The 19,775-nt window shown below is 49.7% G+C and overlaps 1 protein-coding gene across 2 annotated transcripts; it reads right to left on the bottom strand.

The window, feature by feature from the left end:
- Window positions 1–2,840: 2,840 nt before the first annotated feature.
- Window positions 2,841–19,010, bottom strand: CARD19 (caspase recruitment domain family member 19). Of its 2 annotated transcripts, NM_001244277.1 has the most exons (6): window positions 18,884–19,010; window positions 6,947–7,089; window positions 5,078–5,231; window positions 3,710–3,769; window positions 3,404–3,475; window positions 2,841–3,112 (listed from the first exon to the last, which is right to left on the bottom strand). In NM_001244277.1, exons 1-6 carry the CDS (start codon window positions 18,888–18,890, stop codon window positions 2,997–2,999), a joined length of 552 nt encoding a protein of 183 aa, NP_001231206.1. In that variant the 5' UTR covers window positions 18,891–19,010; the 3' UTR covers window positions 2,841–2,996.
- Window positions 19,011–19,775: the final 765 nt, after the last annotated feature.

Below are 19,775 nucleotides of genomic sequence, written 5' to 3'. Positions count from 1 at the left end.
ATTTCAGGAGGTAGGATGGCTTAGCTCAAGGCACCGGCTTATCTGGCTCTGCCTGCACCCTTCACACAGTGGCCTCATTCACTTTCACCCAGGTAGCTCTGTCATCTGGAGTCAGTTGTCTATCACCTTTACCTGGGCATGTGTCACTTTTACCCAGATGTGGCTGTCAGAGAGCAGGACAAGCATCAAAAATACCCCAGGCAGGAGTTCCCGTCGTGGCTCGGTGGTTAATGAATCCGACTAGGAACCATGAGGTTGCAGGTTTGATCCCTGGCCTTGCTCAGTGCATTAAGGATCTGGCATTGCCATGAGCTGTGGTGTAAGTCACAAACGCAGCTCGGAGGAATCAGCGTTGCTGTGGCTGTGGTGTAGGCCAGTGGCTACAGCTCCGATTAGACCCCTAGCCTGGAAACCTCCATATGCCACAGGTGCGGCCCTAGAATCAGGGCCTTGCCTGTTCATGATGGGTGGAGGGGCCGCACTGTGGACAGGACATGCTGGGCTGGGCCTCAGAGGTCTGCTGACCTCGAGTGAGAATCCCTGCCACCTCCTGGGCTCAGAGTCCAGACCGAATGCAGAGACTAGTCCCCTGGTCTGGCTAGCCAGCCAGGAAGGTGGCCTCTGGTCAGTTTTTGCAGCAACGAGAACCAGTTTACACAGGCACCTGTCTGCCAGAGGCCAGGAGCGTGATGCATGTGCACAGCAGCCCTTGTTCTGGACCCTGAGCAAGGTCAAGGGGAACCTGGATGAGGGACACAGACACTTGGGGCTCTGCTCGGCCCACCCAGCTCAGAGTTGTACCTGTATCCTCACTGCTGAGCACTGGTGACCATGCTCATTCCACCCAAAGGGGGTCCCAGGGAGGGACATGCATCAGCTGCACCTGCCAGCAAAGTGGAAAATTCACAAAGCAATTTCCAGCCAATAGCACTCTGAGCAGTACCATCCAGCCCGAGACATCCAGGCTCAAGGAGGGGTCCCCAAGGTTGTGATCCTTTTTACAGATGGGCACACTAAGGCTCAGAGTTTGGAGACATACCAGGGGCCTGTAGTGCAGAGGTGGAAGAGCGAGTGGCGAGCTCCTGTGCCTGGCTCGCCCTGGCCCTCACTTTAATGACAAGCACACAGATGAGTCAATGAGCCTGCAAGCTGGCTGAATGGAGGCCAGATACCACATCCTGAAACCAATTCCTCAGCCCCCCATCTTGTTTCCCACCCGTGGGCTCCGAGAGAATGAGACCTGGGAGTAGAGCCCTTCCTGGGGGCCCAGTGGTGGTGTCATTCCTGGAGTCAGTCTGCAGGCCCAACCGGAAACCATTGTGGAAAATGCAAGCTCATGATGATTCTTGGGTGAACAAACATACTTCTATTTCCCTAAAAAGAGGCTGGAGGGGAAGGAGCTCACAGGGGAGACAAATGGGGAGGGGAACCCAGCAGGGATCAGGCCCCAGTCCTGTGTGTGTGCACATGTGTACACAAGCACTGTGCACGTGCACATGTATGCACCTGTTTTTCTGTATGTGTGCACGCACACGCGTGCACCCAAGAGCAGGGAGGATAGGCAGACCCCCACACACACACTCTTGGTGGACATGTGGTCCTGGGCTCTGAGCTCAAGCTCCCTCAGTGGTAATGGTAGTGACAGGGCCCCACAGAGAAGACAGTGCCAGGCAGCCACGGCCTGCAGAGGGCAGTGTGCATCCAGGGGCCCAGCACTGCGGCCCCCAGAGGTCTGATAGTGGACGCTGAGAGCAGAGCCCCAGGCCCTCGTGGACATGTATGTACACTCACCCTCTTGTGTCCACGAGGGACATTTCCATGAGAAGATCCTGAGCCTGAGCCCAGCAGGTGAGACAGATGGGTGCAAAAACTCTGGTCAAGGGGACATGCCTGTATCTTGAAGACAAAGATGGGGCCTAGCCCTGAGGACAAGGGGCTAGGTGTGGCTAAATCCCAGGCCACTGGGGGAGGGTGTGAGGAGCCAGAACTCAATATTTCAGCACGGTTACATTTTTCATCTCTGAAAGTTGTACAAGGTTCTGTGGACTCTTTGGTTTTTAGTTTCAACGCCTTCTCCACCTGGAATCAGGAACAAGCCTTTGTATTCATTTCCAGGCTCTAACCATGTTTGTGTCCTTCTACTCCTCCCCAGACCCGCTAAGCCCAGGGCATTGCTCCCCAGGGGATGGGGCTCCATTCCCTGGATGGTGGGGCTAGGACCTGGGTGGTGGCTCTGGTGACTGGACAGAGAAAAGGGGGCCAAGGGGAGGGTCTCCTTGGGACATGCCACAGGAAGTTAATGAAGATGGTGGTCGAGCCCCTTTCCTGGCTGAGTGACCTCCCCTTTCAGCCTGTTTCTTTATCAAGAAGGCAGGAATGGCAGCCCCCACTTGGGGCCACTGGGAGGAGTCAAATTAATACCCATGGGGAAAGGGCATCACAGGTAGCCCAGGGCTCAGGTGACAGCCCAGCCCGTCCCCTCACCTGGGACTGGGGGCTGGGAGGAAAGGGAGATGGGCAGGGGCAGGTGTAGGACCAGCAACGCCTCACGCAGGGCATGGCAGGAGAGGCTCAGGTTGGGGAGGTAGGAGTTCTGGAGAGGACTGGGGGGGTTGGGGGGAGGATTGGGGAGGACGGGGGGTGGACGCTGGGGACAGGGGACATCTGAGGCAGGTAGCTGACATGCAGGGGAGTGGCCCAGGCTGATGGGGGTCCAGGAAGGGAGCTGGGGCAGGACCTTGGCCTTGGGTTGGACACTGGAACTCAAGAGCCCTCAGGGTCAGCCTCAGCTAGAGATGCTGTCATGTCTTGAGTTGCAACCATCTAGAAAACACTCCTGAGGGAAGGATGAGACCCAAACATTTAATATTGATGAGCACCTCTGTACAATGAAGGTAAAGTGCTTGTTACAGAAATTATAAATAGTGAGAAAAAACACTTAGGAAAAAAGCAAGCCCCCGGGCAGCAAGCAGACAGGCGGGCAGGGCTGGGGTTGGTCAGAGCCCACCCAGGTCATCTGTGAGGAAGGCCAGGAGGAAGCGGCTGACGTGCCTGTCGATGATGACGGGGGAGAAGCCCAGGACACGCCGGGTCCCTGGCAGCACCTTGGGGTCTGTAAGACAAGGGAATCTTGAAACCCGTGATGAAGGTGCCTTCTCTCAGCCTCAGGGTGTCGCGCCCCCCCCCACGTCATGCAGAGTGGGCCTGCCTGGCACGGGCTCCCCCCACACTGCCTCAACAAGCTCCATGTGACAGGAAGGGGATGGAGCTTGCAATCATCTAGAAAATCATTGCACTATGCTGGGCCACAAGCAGGGGCCTCAGCCAGGGGCCCTGTCCAGCCGGCAGGGCCCTGCCCAGGGTCTGGAGAGGAGCAGCCGAGGCTGGGCCAGGCAGCACCCACCTGAAGGGCAGCAGTAGACGAGGAGTGCCAGCCCTGCGGCCAGGCCGAGGCAGGTCAGGAAGGCCATGGGTCCTGGGGAGAGATGCTCATGAGCAGGTCCCCAAGCGCTGGAGGGCAGGGAGGGCGCCAAGAGCCTGAAGGGACAGGCTCACACCCTGTGCTGGGGTCCATTGGACAGGGACACCTCCAGCGAACACCCTGGGGGGGGGGGGTCCTGTCCAATGGGAAGCCAGGAATGGAAAAGCCCCCGAGGCAAAGACGGAGCCCTGGGTAGGAGGACAGAGAGGGGACGTAGGAGGAGGTTACCCCTGTCACTGAGCTCACGGCTTGCGGTGCCCGAGTCTAGCTCTGTGCAATCTGAGTTCTCTGGAAACAAAATCACAGGGCACAGTTAGTCATGGGGGGCTGGAGGTTAACGTGGTCATCTCCCGCCCTCGGGAAACCCAAGGGGCTGCCAAGGCCCCGCCCCCACCCCCAGCCCTCAGGCTGTGTGGGCACTAAGCCCTCCAGGCTGTGCTTGAGACAGTCAATGCCAGGGAGGGGTCTACATGGGTCTGGATCTTCTTCCATCCACTTCACGGGACTCTAAGGACCACAGGGCAGGGGCTGTTGTTCCCTGGCAACCACAGGATACCAAACACAGTGCCCAAATACCTGCCTGTCTAAAGGTGGATGATGCTGACATGAGGGCAGGGCACTCCTTCTTCCCAGGCCTCCCTGGGGATCCCTAGGCAGCCAGCTGCCCAACAGCCCTGAAGGCACCCTGGAAGGTGCCCATAACTCCAAGCATAGCTGTGTGGCCCTGACAGCTGGGGTGATGTGGGGGAGCTCAGGGACCAGTCCTGCTAGTCCGACCTCAGGGCCAGGAATGCCAGCCCCACGTCCAGCTGAGTGGGCTGAGGTGAGCCACCTCTTCCATCATGGCCTGATTGAGGGGCAGTGTCCATTCCTCCTGGGGACCTGGGTGCAGAGGCCTCAGGACTGAACTGCCATCTCCACCTGTGCCTCCCTTGTACCCATCCTAGCAGCTCAGAGCCTCCCTCAGGGCTCACAAGCCTGCTGATTCCATAGGGGGACCCTCTAAACCAAAACACACCAGCCATCTGTGCCAGAGACTGTGCCACAGAAACACCCATTGGAATTTTCCTGTGGCACGGCGGGTTGGGGATCTGACTTTGTCACTACAGCGGCCTGGGTTGCTGCTGTGGTTCGGGTTCCATTCCTGGTCCAGGAACCTTCATATGCCACAGGTACAGCCAAAAAAAAAGAAAAAGTCCTAAGCACACCGTGGAGATCTATGTGGGCGAAGGTGGACATAGCCTCGGAATCCGCCATGGGGTCAGTTCACTCAAGGCTGGGAAGGCCTACAGCCATGAGCTATTTCTGATCACAAGTGTAGGGATCCCCAGGTTACAGAGGGAAGGGCAGAGCTACATGCCCAAGATGCTACATTTTGTGGAGAAAGTGGCACAAGGAAAAGGGAGACAGGGACAGAGAGATAAACACAGAAACACAGAGAAACAGAGAGAGGGAGATGGAGAGACAGATGTCTGCATTGTCTGAAACACTATCTCTACTTTCTCTGGGGGCCACACAAGATACAGTGAGAGGGCAGTCTCTGGTGAACGGCTGAGCAGGAAAGGTGGAGGCCTGGGGACCGGGACAGACACTTACGCAGGGTGTGCCGGCTGGGCAAGCCGCTGTGCAGGGGCTGGGCATGGATGTACAGGGCCCGGTAGAACTCCTGGCAGTCCCGCTCACCACTCCGCTGCAGGTGGCCCAAGAGGTCGCAGAGACGCACTCGCAGAGATACCTTGGGATTCCGGAACTGGTTGCGGAAGAGGCACAAGAGGTCAGACTGGTGGACTCCAGCTCAGTCCCCAGCCCCAACGTCCTGATCAGCTGGGTTCCTGGAACACCCACAGGGAGGCAGCAGCTGCTCCTACAGCCTCATCCACTCCCATGTGACATCCACGACTGTGCTACACGGCCACCTGCCCTTCAGGCTGGGACAGCTCGACAAGGAAGAGGACAATGGCATCATCCAGGTGTGGGAACTTCATGGCTTGCTGACCTGGTTTTCCCATTTCCCAAGGGAATAATAAACCCACACAGTAGGGTCACTACAGGGAATCCCTGAGGTTATGACATAGTGCTAACTTCTAGTAGTTTACGGTCTTCAGGAGTGTTATTCAGGTTTCACAAAACAAGAGTTCCCATTGTGGCACAGCAGAAATGAATCTGACTAGGAGCCATGAGGTTGTGGGTTTGATCCCTGACCTTGCTCAGTGGGTTAAGGATCCAGCGTTGCTGTGAGCTGTGGTGAAGGTTGCATAGGAAGCTTGGATCTGGCGTTGCTGTGGCTGTGGTGTAGACAGGTGGCTGCGGCTCCAACTGGACCCCTAGCCTGGGATCTTCTATATACTGCAAGTGTGGCCCTAAAAAGAAAAAATAAATAAATAAAGATATATATAAATAAAAAATAAAAAAAAAATCGAGGGTTAAGGAGAAAAAAAATTGGCTTTCTGATGTAGTTGACAGAAAAATATGTGGTTCTCAAGGTCAGTGGACAGAATACTTGGCCTCCAGGACCTGGAGGCTATGGCTTGGTGCCGCCACCTGGTGGCAGTGTACCATTCTACATGGAATCAGAGTTAAACCACAAAAATACAGAAACTGCAAAACAAAGCAAGTGTGTAACAGGAACCAGGCGTATCGATGATGAAAGGCACAGCAGGGGTTTGTGTGCAGAGTTTCCTTTTCTTCATAAACATCTGAAGCTTTTCTAATTTTTTTCCCACAATGAACACGTATCAGACTTTTAATTACAAGATAAATTTGAGCCCCTACTTTTTAACTCACTGTACCACTTTTATAACTTAAGAAGCATCTGGGCCAGTAGCGAGGTCCATGTGGATTCTGGTTCTGCCGAGGATCAATGTCACCTGTCTCAGGAGAGGTCCCAGTCCTCCAGATAGCCCTGAATGTGACACTATTGCCCTGCACCAAGGCAGGAAGAAGCTCCAGCTCCAGGAGGAGAAAGGCTCACCAAGTCACCCAGCTGGGAGGTGAGTCCTGTACCCCAAAGCCCCAGCTGATCTGTGGCATCTACCCACAAGGGAGCCAGAGAAGTGGGTGGGGTAGGCAAGGTGCATCCACTCTCACCCAGTGTCTCCGAAGCAGATGGGCCAGATTACACCCAAAACTTCTGACCTTTTGGAAGATGCACAGTGAAGAGCCTTACGGCCTGGGTAGGGCCTGTCTGGTATCCCTCTTCCCCTTCCACCCCAATCTTCCCTTACTCCCTCTCCCAGGTTTGTCCCAGGCTGTGGCATGTTGTCACATGTCTCCTGTGATCTCCCAGCATTTCTGGAAGGGACCAGCAGGCCTGATGACATACAGAGAGACTAAGGCTCAAAGAGCTGATGTTATGGGCTTAAGGTCAGCAAGGAAACAGATTATCATCTCCAAGCTGTCCTGCCCCCATACTTCTCCCAGCCCAGAGAGGAAGGGATGGGAGAGCAGCCTCAGGCCCCTTGGCACCTTCTCTGCATCCTTGTTGCTGAGGATCTGGGGGTAGTAGCGGTTCAGCTGGAGGATAATCCTGTCCACCTGCTGCTCACTCAGGCGCCCGAGGCCTGTGAGGAAAGGCGTGTCCTGGACCAGGCGGTCACAGTAGGTCTGCTCTGAAACAGAAGCAGAGAACACAGAGGGCATGAGCCAGTGCAGCCCAAGGAGGGGGGTGGTAAGTCCCACAAACCATGACGCAGTTGTGGCAAGGTTCCAATGCCCACCGGGAGGTACACCAGCTCTGAGCACCTAGACAATCGCTGACAACCCAGCTCGTGCACGGCCCTGAGTTCCCGAATGTCCTGCCTAGCTCCCTGCCAGAAAGTAGGTTGGGCAGGTGTGGTGAGAAAGGTACAGAGTGCTCAAAAACAGAGCTGAGCCTCTGGCTCCTCCCTTTTATGTCTGAGAGCTTATCATACACTCACTCACACACACACACACACACACACACACACACACACACACACAAATTCAGAAGGGCAAAGAGTCTGCTGTCTGTGGAACCACCCCCCCGCCCCAGTTCCCTATGGAAATAGCCAGGCCTGAGAAAGGGCATGAGCAGCCTGGGGAAGGCCTGACCCCAAAGCTCCCATAGTCGCTGTGGTCGTGGGGACAGCAGACACATAGACAGGAGCACAGGACTTGGGGAGGGAGGGGGGGTCTGTGCTGGCATGGCCACCAGACACAGTGTATTGGTAAAGGCTTGAGAAGCTGCCACTAACAGTGGATTAGCAAGCCTGGGCCCAGGAGGCTGGGGCATGCTTTTTTCCTTGTCTTTTCTTTCTGAATCACCATTAAAGCATCACTGTTGCACTACCTTTCCCATTACGAATGTCCCTTGGAATGACAAGCTTTTAAAGGCAAGGGGTGGGAGAGGCTGGTGGGCAGTTGGCAAAGGAGTTCTGAGGAAGGGTGCCAGGTCCCTGCAGTGCCAGCTGCCTGGGCGAGTGTACCACCTACCTACCTGTGGCAGCTTGTCCTGATTCCTAGTGGACCCAGGGCATGGGGGGCAGGCAGAGCTGTACAGGAGGAGAGCTTGTGTATGTGATTGAAGTTATATTCAAGTCAGATAGCTGTAACTTTAGAATGTTATGTATAATCCTAATGGTAACTGGAAAGAATGTCTACAGAATACACACAAAAGGAAATAAAAATGTGTGCTACAGAATGTATTATAGGAAATCAACACAAGAGGCAGCAATAATGGAAGAAATGAAAGATGAAAAGCTACAAGACATATAGAAAACAAATAGCAAAAAGGCAGAAACAAGTTATCCTTTATCAGTAATTCCTTTAAATGTAAATGGATTAAACTCTCTATTCAAAAGACACAGATTGGAGGCATTCTCTCATGGTGCAATGCCTTAAGGATCTGGCATTGTCACTGCAGTGGCTTGTGTCACTGCTGTGGCACAGGTTTGATCCCTGGCCCAGGAACTTTTGCATGCCATGGGTATGGCCCAAAAAAAATTTTTTTAAAAAGATATAGGAGTTCCCATCGTGGCTCAGCAGTCAACAAACCTGACTAGTATCCATGAGGACATGGGTTCGATCCCTGGCCTCACTCAGTGGGTTAAGGATCTGGAACCACTATGAGCTGTGGTGTAGGTCACAGACATGGCTTGGATCTCACATTACTGTGGCTGTGGTGTAGGCTGGCGGCTACAGCTCTGATTGGACCCCTAGCCTTGGAACCTCCATATGCCACAGGTACGGCCCTAAAAAAGACCAAATAAATAAATAAATAAAAATAAAAGAGAAACAATCTTTTTCCTCTTAAGATTTAAAAAACAAATGATTCAACTATATGCTGTTTTCAAAGGACTCACTTTATATCTATATAATATGAGAAATAGACTTTAAGTCAAAAGCTGTTATGAGACAAAGAAGTACATTATATACTAAAACTGGATCAAATCACCAAGAAGTTATAACATACAGGCATCAAGTATAAGAGCCCTCAAGCATATGAAACAAACATTGGCAGAACTGAAGGGAGAAATAGAAAGCTTTATGATAATAGCTAGAGACTTCGTTGACCATTTTCAGGAACAGAAGATCAATTAAAAAATAGAGGATATGACCAGCCCCATAAACTTAATGATACCTAACAGACAGACACAACACTCTACCCAGCAACAGCAGAATATACATTCTTCTCAAGTGCATGGGGAACACTATCCAAAACTGACCACAAAACACTTTTGGCCACTAACTATGTCAATTTATTTAAAAAGACTGAAGTCATAAAAGGATCTTTTCTGATCACATGGAATAAAGCTAGAAGTCAATAACAGTATGAAAACTGGAAAATTCACAATTTTGTGGAAATTAAGCAAGGCATCAAAGAAGAAATCATAAAGGAAATCAGAAAATATGTTGAGAAAAATGAAAATAAAAATACAACATGAGTTCCCACTATGGTACAGTGGGTTAGGAACACAACTGCAGGGGTTGCTGCAGAGGCACAGGTTTGATTCCTGGCCTGGCACAGTGGCTTAAAGGATGCTTCATTGTCATAGCTGTGGCATAGGTCATAGCTGTGGCTCAGATTCTATCTCTGGCTTGGGAACTCCCATATGCTATGGGGGCAGCCATTAAAAAAAATACATCATACCAAAACTTAAGGGCTGGAGTTAAAGCGGTACTGAGAGGGAAATTTATAGCTGTAACTGCACACACAAAAAAAACAGAATAAAGATCTCAAATCAGTAACCTAATGTTATTACCTTGGAGTTCCCGTTGTGGCTCAGTGGTTAACAAACTCGACTCGTATCCATGAGGACATGAGTTCAATCCCTGGCCTTGCTCAGTGGGTTAAGGACCTGGCATTGTCGTGAGCTGTTGTGTAGGTCGCAGATGAGGCTCGGATCCTGCGTTGCTGTGGCTGTGGTGAAGGCCAGCAGCTGTAGCTCCAATCAATTAGACCCCTAGCCTGGGAACCTCTATATGCCGCGGTGCAACCCTAAAAAGATTTAAAAAAAAAAACCACCAAAACACTAATGTTATACCTTAAAGAACTAGAAAAGGAAGGGCAAACTAAACCCAAAGCTCAGAGAAGGAAGGAAATGATAAAGATTACATCAAAGATAAATAAAATGGAAAAACAATAGAAAAATAGAAAAACAAAACCAAATGTTGGTTCTTTGGAAAGATCAACAAACTTAACCTGTAGTTGACTGATAAAGAGAAATGATTCAAATTACTAATATCTCAAGTAGTATGACGAATTTTATAGAAATAAAAAGGATTATAGGAGTTCCTGTTGTGGCTCAGTGGTAACGAACCTGACTAGTATCCATGAGGACATGGGTTCAATCCCTGACCTTACTCAGCTGTGAGCTGTAGTGCAGGTCACAGAGGTGGCTTGGATTCTGCATTTCTGTGGCTACAGCTCTGATGTGACCCCTAGCCCTGAGAATTTCCACATGCCACAAAAAAAAAAAAAAAAGAAAGAAAGAAAGAGAAATAAATAAAAAGGATTATAAAAGAATACTGTGAAATTTGTATACCAAACACTTGGACAACCTAGATGACACAGACAAATTCCTAACAATATACAATCTACCTAAACTGAATCACAGAGAAATAGAAAATCTGAATGGACCTAAAAATAGTAAGGAGATAACCAAAACTGTCCCACAAATAAAAGCCCAGAACCAGGTGGCTTCACTGGTGAATGCTACCCAACATTTAAAGACTAATACCAACCGTCAAACTCTAAAAACAAGAGTTACCATATGATCCTGCAATCCCACCCCTGAGCATATATCCAGAGAGAACTCTAATTTGAAAAGATAAATGTACCCCAATTCACAGCATCACTATTTACAGCAGCTCTATTTATAACAGTTAAGACATGGAAGCAACCTAAAAGTCCATTGACAGATGAATGGATAAAGAAGACATGGTAGGGAGTTCCCTTTGTGGCTCAGTGGTTAATGAACCCAACTAGGATCCATGAGGATGTGGGTTAAATCCCTGGCCTCACTCAGTGGCTTAAAGATCTGGTGTTGCTGTGAGCCATGGTGTAGGTTGCAGACGTGGCTCAGATCCCACGTTGATATGGCTGTGGTGTAGGCTGGCAGCTGTAGCTCCTATTCGACCCCTTGCCTTGGAACTTCCATGTGCTGCAGGTACAGCCCTAGAAAGCAAAAAAAAAAAAAAAAAAAAAAAAAAAAAAAAACATGGTATATATACACAATGGAATATTACTCAGCCATAAAAAAGAACGAAATAATGCCATTTGCAACAAAATGGATGGACCTAGAGATGACTGTATTAAGTGAAGCAAGTCAGATAGAGAAAGACAAATATCATATGATATTACTTATAAGTGGAATCTTAAAAAAATGACACAAATGAACTTATTTACAAAACAGAAATAAATTCACAGACATAGAAAACAAACTTATGGTTACCAAGGGGGATAGCAGGGGTGAGAGGGGAGATAAATTAGGAGTTTGGGATTAACAGATACACATTAGTGTATATAAAACGGATAAATGACAAGAATCCACTGCATAGCACAGAGAACTACACTCAATATCTTATAATAACCTATAATGGAAAAAATCTGAAAAAGAATATGTATATATACACGTATAAAATATATATATATACACATATAATATATATATTACATATATATATAAAAAAAACTGAATCACTTTGCTGTATACTTGAAACTAAGACACACTGTAAATTAACTATACTTCATGGTTCCTTTTTTTTTTCTTCCTGCTTTGCTTTTTAGGACCACACCCGCGCCATATGGAGGTTCCCAGGCTAGGGGTCAAACTGGAGCTACAGATGCTGGTTTACACCACAGCCACAGCAACGCCAGATTTGAGCCGCGTCTGTGACCTATACCACAGCTCAGGGCAATGCCGGATCCTTAACCCATTGAGTGAGGCCAGGGATTGAAACTGCAACCTCATGAAATTAACTATACTTCAATTAAAAAAAAAAAAACTTAAGTTCTCTTGTGGCATAGCAAGTTAAGGATCCAGCACTGCCACTGCAGTGGCTTGGGTCACTGCTTGGCATGGGTTCAACCCCTGGCCCAGGAGCTTCCATATGCCTGGGCACAGCCAAAAAATAATAACAGTGATAATAAATAATTTAAAAAACTTTTTAAAAAGAATAACATATTTAGAAATAAATTTAACCAAGGAGTTGGAAGACTTAATCTACAAATCACTGCCAAAAGAATTTTTTTTTTTTTTTGGTCTTTTTTGCCATTTCTTGGGCTGTTCCCGCAGCATATGGAGGTTCCCAGGCTAGGAGTTGAATCGGAGCTGCAGCCACCGGCCTATGCCAGAGCCACAGCAATGCGGAATCCGAGCCACGTCTGCAACCTACACCAACGCCGGATCGTTAACCCACTGAGCAAGGCCAGGGATTGAACCCGCAACCTCATGGTTCCTAGTAGAATTCGTTAACCACTGAGCCATGATGGGAACTCCAAGAAATTTTAAAAGACACAAATAAATAGAAAGACATCCCATGTTCATGGATTGGAAGACTTAATACTTTGAAGATGACAATACTACCCAAAGTGATCTAGGAATTCAATGTAATCCCTATCCAAACTCCAATGAATGTTGTTTTTCACCCTAAAATCCTTATGTAAACTTAAGGGACTTTTATAGCCCAAACAATCATGAAAAAGAACAAAGGTAGATGAATTACACTTCCTAATTTCAAAACTTACTAAAAACTTACACAGGAATCAAAACTGTGGTGCTGACATAAGGACAGACATCCAGACCGATATAATAGAGAGCCCATAAATTAACCTTATTTTGAGTGGGTTAAAAAAAAAAAAAAGAGTGAAGGAGTTTCCTGGTGGCCTAGTGGTTAAGGATTTGGCGTTGTCATTGCTGTGGCTTGGGATTGATCCCTGGCCCAGGAACTTCCACATGCCATGGTCACAGCAAAAAAAAAAAAAAAAAAAAAAAAAAAGATTGAAAAGACAACCCACAGAATTAGAGAAAATATTTTCAAAGCACATATATGATTAAGCATTACCATATACATAGAACATATAAAGAACTCCTACAACTCAGTAACGAAAAAATCCCATAAATAATCAATAAAAAATTAGCAAAAGACTTGAAAAGGCATTTCTCCAAATAAGATGTACAAATGACTTCTAAGCACATGAAAAGATGCCCAACACCACTAGTCACTAGGGAAATGCAAATCAAACTACAATGAGATCCCACTATGTGCTCATTACAGTGAAACAAAAATGTGAAGAGAGAGGGAATATGAATGTGAGGATGAGGAGAAACTGGAATTCTCATGCATTACTGGTGGGCATGTAAAATGGTGCAGCCACTATGGGAAACAGTATGGCAGTTCCTCAAAAAGTTAAACATATATTTATCACATGACTCAGTAATTCCACTCCTGGGTATACACCCAAAAGAAATGAAAGGAGAGACTCAAACAGATACATGCATATCAAGTTCAGAGTAGCATTATTCACAAAAGCCAAAAGGGAGAAACAACCCAAGTTTCCACAGACAGATCACAGACAGATGAACAGAAACAAAATGTGGTGTACAAACACACACGCACAATGGAATATTATATAAACATAAAAGGAATGGAATTCTAATACATAGATTTGACAACATGTATGACCCTTGAAAACATTATGCTAAAGGAAATGTCAGAAACAAAAGCACAAACATTGTATGAATTACCTAGAATAGGCAAATTTCTCAAGACAGAAAGTAGAATAGTGACTACGAGGAACTGGGGGCAGGGGAGAAAAGGGAGTTATTGAATAATGGGCACAGAGTTTCTGTTCGGAATGATGAAAAAGTTTTGGAAATGCATAGTGGTGACAGTTTCACAACACTGCGGATATATTTAATGCCACACTGAAATGCTTAAAATGGTAAATCTTATGTTCTGTGTATTTTTTTTTTCTTTTTTGGACGCACCTGCAGCATATGGCAGTCCCCTAGCCGGGGACTGAATGCAAGCCACAGCTGCAACCTATGCCACAGCTGTGGCAATGCCAGATCCTCAACCCACTGTGCCAGACGAAACTCCTATGTTCTGTATATTTTACCACACACATACATAAAAGGTGAATGGATAATTAAACTGTGCTTCAATTTAATAAGTTACAACAGAATGTAATTGAGTGATAAAAAGACCTATGAAGTCACAAAATGACATGGAGGAAACATAAATGTGTGTGGTAAAGGTTAAAGAAGCCAATTTGAAAAGACTACATACTATATGATCTCAAGTATATAATATTCCAGAAAATGCAAAGCCATGGAGACAGTGAAAAGATCAGTGGTTGCCAAGGGTTAGGCAAGAGGGAAGATTACGTAGAGCACAGAAGACTTTCAGCCCAGAGAAACTACTCTGTATGATACTGTAATGCTGGACAGAGGACATCATGCATTTTTCAAAACTCATACAATATACAGTACAAGGAGTGAACCATTATGAAAACTATGTACTTCATTTGATAATAATGTATCAATATTGCTTCATCAAGTGCAACGAACACACCACACTAATGACAAATATTAATAATATCTGCTCAATTTTTGGTAAATTAAAAATGCTCTAAACATTAAATCTATTACCTATAAAGAAATTCTATTTGGAAATTTCACTGTTTATCAATTCTTTCTTTTCTTCCTTCCTTCCTTTCTTTTTTGCTTTTTAAGGCCTCACCTGCAGCACATGGAGGTGCCCAGGCTAGCGGTCAAATCAGAGCTGCAGCGGCCAGCCACAGCCACACCAGATTCAAGCCACATCTTCGACCTACACTGCAGCTTGCGGCAACACTGGATCCTTAACCCACTGAGCCACAACAGGAACTCCCCCACTGCTGAATTTTAAAGAAAAAAAATGGGAGTCACACAAAGCAGATGAATTCTTGGGTTGGGTGGGGTTCCCTGGGAAGGAGCATGAAGGAACTTTCTGGAATGACAGAAATGTCTTGTCTTGTTTAGGTCTGGGCTGGTTGTTCCAGGGGTGCATACATTTGTCAAAATTTACACAATTATTCACTAAAAATGAATGTATTTATAAGTAAATAATACCTCAATAAAGCTGAGTTTTTAAAAATAAGGTCATTGAGGGAGTTCCTGTTGTGGCTCAGTGGTAAAGAACCAAACTAGTATCCATGAGGATGTGGGTTCAACCCCTGGCCTCACTCAGTGGGTTAAGGATCTGCATTGCCACAAACTGTGGTGTAGGTCACAGATGCAGCTCGGATTTGGTATTGCTGTGGCTGTGCTGTAAGCCCTCAGCTGCAGCTCTGATTTGAGCCCTAGCCTGTGAACTTCCACATGCCACGGGTGTGGCCCTAAAAAAAACAACAACAACAACAAAAATAGGGTCTGAGTTGAAACAAGTGGGGCCTCCTCCCTAATCTCTTCCAAAGGCCCAACTCAAGAGACCACTTGTCTTCCTCATCTCTCTCTCTTCTGATGCCACCGCCTAGTGCATGGTCTTTCCCCCCAAGAATATGAACTTCTAATTCTCTCAGTCTCTGAAAGTATACCTTGAAGACGGATTTGTCAGCAGCCCCAACATGGCGAGGAAGCCACGGATAGGAATGTGGAAAGACCTGCTACCACCAGACAGCAGGACTCTCCTGGTCATCCGGCTTCAGCACCTGCAGCATCTCTGATTAAAAGGTTAAGAAGAAGAGTTCCCAATGTGGCTCAGCAGGTTAAGAACCTGACTAGGATCCATGAGGATGTGGGTTCAATCCCTGGCCTCTCTCAGTGGGTTAAGGATCCAGTATTGCTACAGGCTGTGGTGTAGGTCACACATGGGGCATTGCTGTGGCTGTGGCTGTGATGTAAGTAAGCTGGCAACTTTCACAGGCTGCAGCTGTGGCCCTAAAAGAATTTTTAAAAATGAAAAAATAATAATAAAAGGTTAAGAATATTGGCCACAGCTCATGGAGTGTGCCCCATGCTTGAGCATCCCATGGGCTCTGTACATACAGATAATCATCATTCTTCCATCAGCTCTGCAACATAAGCATGATCTCCACCCCCCTTTGCCAAAGGGGAAACCGAGGCCCGGGGGTGGATAAGGTTCCTGTCTGAGATCTCAGCTAAGAAGTGATGATCAAAGCCAGGACACAGGCACAATCCGGGCCAACTCCTAACATCCAGATTTTCTGCCTCTCTAATCAACCTAGTAATTAACTACACAATTAGCTGCATCATGGCATCCCAGGCAAGATATAAAGCTGTCTTGCCCAGCACTGCCAGTGTGTGCACCTGTGCACAGGGCCAACCCATAGTAAGCACTCACTAAAGAGTTTTGGAATGAATGGATTCTTAAGGTTCAAGGGCAAGGCCTGGCAGTGGCTGGCAGCCAGCACCTTGCAGTGATTCCTCCCATCATGCAGGCTGCTAGCCAGGTGGAACCTCCATTGCCTCGAGCTGTGAGTCATTTGGCACAATGGTATAGCCTGGGGGCCAAAGCTCCAGGCTCTGCCGTGCCCTGTGCTTCCTGTGGTGGTTGTGAGCTGTGCACACAAACCACACCCAGGCGGCCACTCAGAGCCATGAGAAAGCACAGGAAAGAAAACCCCTTTGGTCCCAGACTGTTTTTACAGGACAAAGGAAGAGGAATGCTCTGGCACAAAACTCTCCAGACCTTCAGCAGCAACCTTTGCTAAGCCCTACCTCTCCCATCTTCCTGCCCAGCTGGCACCACAACCGTGGACCCCCAACCTGTTAACTCTGGCTGGCACCCGGGGCCCTGTGCTGTGGGAGCTGGGTCCAGTAGCCCTCACTGTGCCTCCCAGGCCCCTGAGCCATCCCCTGCCCAGCAGCCCCCAACCTCACCATACTGTTCAGGATCTCATCTTTGAGAGAAGACTACCTGTCCCTGTGATTCCCACCTGGCTAATTCATGCTCACTGTCCTACTCCTGAGAGGCCTTCCTGAGTTCCCCTGGCCTCTGCCCCACCAAAGTCCAGATTTGGGGGCCTCAGCCTCCTTTCCTGAATTGAATATCCCAGAATCCCCTCCAGTCCCCATGCCGAAACTGGCCACAAGCAAGGAGTTGAGATGGCTCACTCCCCAGCATACCACAAGTCAGTGGCTGCTTCTGCAGCAACAGCAATTGCTGCAGTGACACTTGGCCAGTGCTGGCCCTGTGCAGACACATCAGGTCCCACAAACTCACTCTGCAACCCATCACTGAGGCCCCAGAACAAACTTGGGGCAGGCCCCTGTCGATGCATGGAGGCAGTGAACCAAGAACTTGGGGCCTGCAGCCTTGAAGACCTGCCCATTTAACCCTCTCTGGTCCCAGTTCCCACCCTGAAAATAAATGGCTCTATGGGGAGGGGTCTCTAGAGGGCCAGGACACAGAGATGGCAGGGAGAAGTGGAACTGGTGGGTCCGGCTCTGCCACTGACTGCCCCAGTGATCCTGGGGCTTGGCACCTGCCCCGTCTGAGCCTTGGTTTCCTCAGCCACACAACAGAGATGCTATTCCACATTACCCCATATAGCAGTTCTGAACAGAAAGGCCCAGGTGCACAGGAGGTACAACAGACCCCTGAACAAGGTGAAGGTGGGGGCATAGACCCCTGAGCATGGAATATCCATACATAACTTTACAGTCGGCCCTGTGGATCCAAGATTCTATATCCTTGGATTCAACTAACCTCATATCACGTAGTAGTATAACATATTTATCAAAAAAAAAAAAAAGTCCACATACAAATGGATCCTCACAGTTGAAATTCCAGTTGTTCAAGGGTCAACTGTACTTAGAAACAGCAGCCACAGATAAAAAGGGTTCAGGGAGATGAGAACAGAGTGCATAACTGCTAGGGTCCCTTCTGGCTTCGGCTGGGACACTGATGTCCTGGAAATCACCAGGTTCCTGCCCAAGAAATCCTATTTGTGTGCAGGACTTGGGCTGGGTCTCCAGTGAGTGTTGGGGAGAGAACAGGGACTTCTGGGAACTCCCTGACCCCCTGGGCTACCCCTAGGTGACTTCTGCCTCATGAAGCAGAATAGTGGGGCCCTTGAAATGAAGTATCGCTTCTGGGAGCCACCACATTCCCTGACCACACTGTCATGGGCTCTGTCACCAGCCTGTCATTTTCATGGAGCTTCTCCTACAGGAGAAGGTCTACAGAAAAGGGCCACCCTGTTCAGTTAGGGTCAGGAAGGCAGTGGGCAGGTCCAGAGAGGTCCTGGGTGGGGTAGAGTGGATTGAGGGTAGGGGTGGGGGGTGTAGGTTGCTGGGCTGGAGACCCTGTCCTGGAAAAAGATGCTGGAGGGCCTTAAACAATCCAGTATGGAGCGCAAAGCGTGTGCACAATTCTCCTGGGCCTGTCCCCACTGGGCAAGGGGTGCAGAATGGGAGGTACCAGAGATTCCCCTGACTACCAACCACTGCCCAGGAATGAACCACCTGACGCCATTCTCAGTCTATTATCTCCTGATAGGAGCACATAGTAGAACCCAGAACCTAAAAGAGTATTCCTCGCACACCTTTGACTTTAACCTCCCACTGTCAGGCCACATCCCCAGCCCAGAATCTCCTGACCCACAGACATGCACTGATCCCTGCCTTCCCGACACCACCCAAGACCTGGCCCCCACTCACTAGAACCTTCCACGGCATGCCCTGGCCTCACCCCTCAGAACCATCCCAGGCCCAGCCTCTGTCGCCCAGAACCCTCCAGAGCCTGGCCTGGCCTCGTCCCCCAAGAAACTGGCCCCAGGCTGCACGCCGCTTTGCCGCGGTCCCGCCGTCACGGGCAAGGTCACTCCCGTCGCAGCGAGGGGCCTCCCCTGGGGTGGTATCGGGACACCGGACCCTACGGGCCACCGTGGCCGCGCGCCTGTCCCTGTCAGGCACGACCCCGGACAGCGCTCACCTGTCATGGCGGCGGCACAGCGTGCACCCAGCCGGCCCGTCCCCCTGCCGCCGTCTGTCTGTCTGGTTGTCCGGTCCGCTGCCCGTCAGCCCCGGTGACCGCCGCCCGCCCTGGCCCGCTCTTTCCCGGCGGGCCCCGCCCCCAGCATCATCGCGACTAAGTCCTAACCCTGCCCCTCACTTAGCCCGCCCTCTCCCGTTAGGCCCCGCCCACGGCGTCGGCGCCATCGCCGCCATCGCCGCCAGGGCTCTAAACGCCGCAGCTCCCTCCAGCCTGGTTTCCTAGCGCGTGGGAACAGACGCCGCTAGGAGCCCTTAGCCCCGCCCCGCACTGAGCCCGCCCCTCCCACTAGGCCCCGCCCACGGCGTCGGCGGCGTCGCCTCAAGGGTTCTAAACGCCGTACCTCCCCCGCAGCCCCGCTTCCTAAGGCGTGGTAATGGACGCCGCTAGGGGCCCTCGGCCCCGCCCCTCACCGAGCCAGCCCTTCCGGGCGGCCCTGACTTGGCTCTGTCACCGCTGGCGCTCTAAACCCACCCACACTGAGCCCACCCCCGCTGGCGCCACTACGCCTCTGCCACAGTCCTGCATCCCGCCCCTCTCTGAGCCCAGGAAGCCTTGGGCCTCATTCTTGCCAGGAAGAGATGCCCTCAGCTCCGCCCCTCACAGAGTTCCTCCCGCACCCCGCCTTTTCCCACGTGGTCCCGCCCCCAGTCTAGCCCCGCCCCTTTCGGCGCATGTCCTTTGCCGCTGCATCCTGAGCCCCGGCCCTCGCCGGATCCTCTGGGGCAACCTCGCGGGTCTCCTCCTCACTCCTCCCCGACCCCCCACCTTGGACCCGCTCTTGTTCCACCCTGTCTTGGTCTAGGGTGGGGGTAGCCAAGCTCCGGACCCC

This window comes from Sus scrofa, chromosome 3, assembly GCF_054392235.1.
Source record: "Sus scrofa isolate SSC_HxYL_T2T_F1_AM1 chromosome 3, Sscrofa_HxYL_maternal_Yorkshire_Landrace_v2.0, whole genome shotgun sequence".
Lineage (NCBI taxonomy): Eukaryota > Metazoa > Chordata > Mammalia > Artiodactyla > Suidae > Sus > Sus scrofa.
This window is presented reverse-complemented; position numbering and strand designations above follow the sequence as displayed.

Excerpts from the sequence above, each read along its gene's own strand:
- CARD19 (NM_001244277.1), bottom strand. Across the intron at positions 3,476-3,709 it reads CCGTGAGCTCAGTGACAGGG|GACCCATGGCCTTCCTGACC; the intron begins GTAACCTCCTCC and ends ATCTCTCCCCAG. Across the intron at positions 3,113-3,403 it reads CGTCTACTGCTGCCCTTCAG|ACCCCAAGGTGCTGCCAGGG; the intron begins GTGGGTGCTGCC and ends CTTGTCTTACAG.